Genomic DNA, 2,052 nt, shown 5'->3' on the forward strand with positions numbered 1-2,052 from the left:
AAAAAAAAAACAAGGATTGTATGATTATATGTTTTATTTGAGTAGAAGATAAAATTTGTGAAAAAATTAGAGTAACATTTCAAAATATTGATAAAATGATTCATCTCAAAATCATATGTAGTATATTAATAAACTAACAAGTTTACAATATATCTTTAATGAAAATTAAAATGAAACATAATAGATTTAAGAATTAATTGAAACTATTCAGTCATTTAATAGAATAAATTCCTTATTGTAATTATATTAATAAACAAATTTTAAATTTCCAATACAAGCATTACTGATAATTCGAAATATTTAGTCCTTTTCCATCAAATATTCAAAACATTTACAAATGACGCATTCCTTTTTACATTTCCATATAACTGATAAAATTGAGACAAAAAAAAAAAGAAAAAAAATTTTCCACATTTTGATCAAAACCATTCAGTCAATACATTTTAAAAATTAGTACTAAATTTTGTTCAAAAAAGAATTAGAAAAAAAAAATTGCATACTATTGACAGTTGACAACTGATGACAACAATTGACAACTATGCATGTATTCATGTATTAACATAACCTCAGATAAAATATGAATACAATTATTTACTATGATAAAAGTCGTTACAAAAAAAAAAAATAAAAAAAAAATGTGTGATTAGATCAAATGTATTTTTAGAAAAAGTATATTTTTCTGCGCAGTTTTAATGAAAATAATTTCGGATATCAAAAATGATATCAATTAGTGTCGCAATTTTAATTAATTTACAAATAAATCACTTCAAATTTCTGGCCAAACTTTAAACATTCCCATTCGATTATGATGGATTAAATGAATCATTTATTTTCAATTGTTGATCTCATAATTGAACAATGGTGACAGAAATTTATGTCATCTATGTTGTACGGATAGCTACATCATACTATTACAATGATAAATGCATAGCATTTACGTTAAACAGGTTAATGAACATCAAATTATCTAAAATTCAATAAGATAAAAGTTTTTGTTCAAACTACCATAGAATAAGCAATATAACGGATTGTTTACACTTTTGAAATTCTTACATTACTATTTGACCTTTTGAAATTCTTCAACAGTTTAGTTTATGCATTCTCATATAGCATTCAATTAGGAAAATAAAAAAAAAGTTACATATGAACTAAGAATAAACTAATGATAAAAATGTAATAGTATGAGACATGAAAGTATTGAGAAAGTAATGTATGTTAGATTTAAATGACCAGAATAACCGATATTGGCAATTTCAATTTTAGGTTTTCCAGTCATTTGATTGTTGATAACTGTTGCTTCGGATTGTTCAACAGGTTCATAATCAAAATTCATCAACGTATTACTTGTTTCTGTAACTCTTACCGATGTTGATGCTTGCACGGTAAAATCTTTTTCTGGTTCCAATTCATGGCTTCGGAATAGTTTAGAGAGTGGCTTACAGGTAGGACAATCACAACTGAGCATTGTACGACGCGAACAACTTCCTTCATGCAGTAACTTTTCTGCATTTTGTAAAGTTAAGGCGAAATCATTATGTGACAAGCATCGTACCTCAAAAAAAAAAACATGTAATTAAAAATAAAAACTACGTGCCAAAACTTTGGGAATTCATTTATTCATTTATTTATTTATTTTTCCAAATAATAAAATACATATTGAAAAAAAAAAGCACGAATGTTTTTTTTTCTTCCTCAGAACTTATTAGTAATTAATTTATATTTGCATTGAAATTTAAATACGTAAACTAAAATTTAAAAATTTTAAAACTTTTTTTCTTTTGCATATATATTATTGAATCATTTAACACTTATTGAAAATATTATATGTATGGAATGTAATCATCTAAAAAGCCTTATGGAACATAAAATTAGTTTGTAAAATTGTTTTTTCTTTTCGAAGTGGGTCATACATGACTGCAATTGGTCCATTTGGGAAAGTTTTTTTCTTTTCAAATTTCAATGGAACTGAAATTTATTTCAAGTGGTTCACGATGTTGTAAATTTAGGATGAAAGATGTCCTTTTTGGATCTCATAATGAATTTTGCGATTTA

The 2,052-nt window shown here is 24.9% G+C and overlaps 1 protein-coding gene across 1 annotated transcript; it reads right to left on the reverse strand.

Annotated features, from left to right (window-relative positions):
• Positions 1 to 1,159: 1,159 nt before the first annotated feature.
• On the reverse strand, positions 1,160 to 1,465 carry LOAG_15003 (hypothetical protein; the record flags this gene model as incomplete). The annotated part of the gene is made up of 1 exon (XM_003150496.1): positions 1,160 to 1,465. One exon carries the CDS (start codon positions 1,463 to 1,465, stop codon positions 1,160 to 1,162), a length of 306 nt encoding a protein of 101 aa, XP_003150544.1.
• Positions 1,466 to 2,052: the final 587 nt, after the last annotated feature.

The sequence above is a fragment of the Loa loa genome, assembly GCF_000183805.2.
Source record: "Loa loa unplaced genomic scaffold supercont3.230, whole genome shotgun sequence".
Taxonomy (NCBI): Eukaryota; Metazoa; Nematoda; class Chromadorea; order Rhabditida; family Onchocercidae; genus Loa; species Loa loa.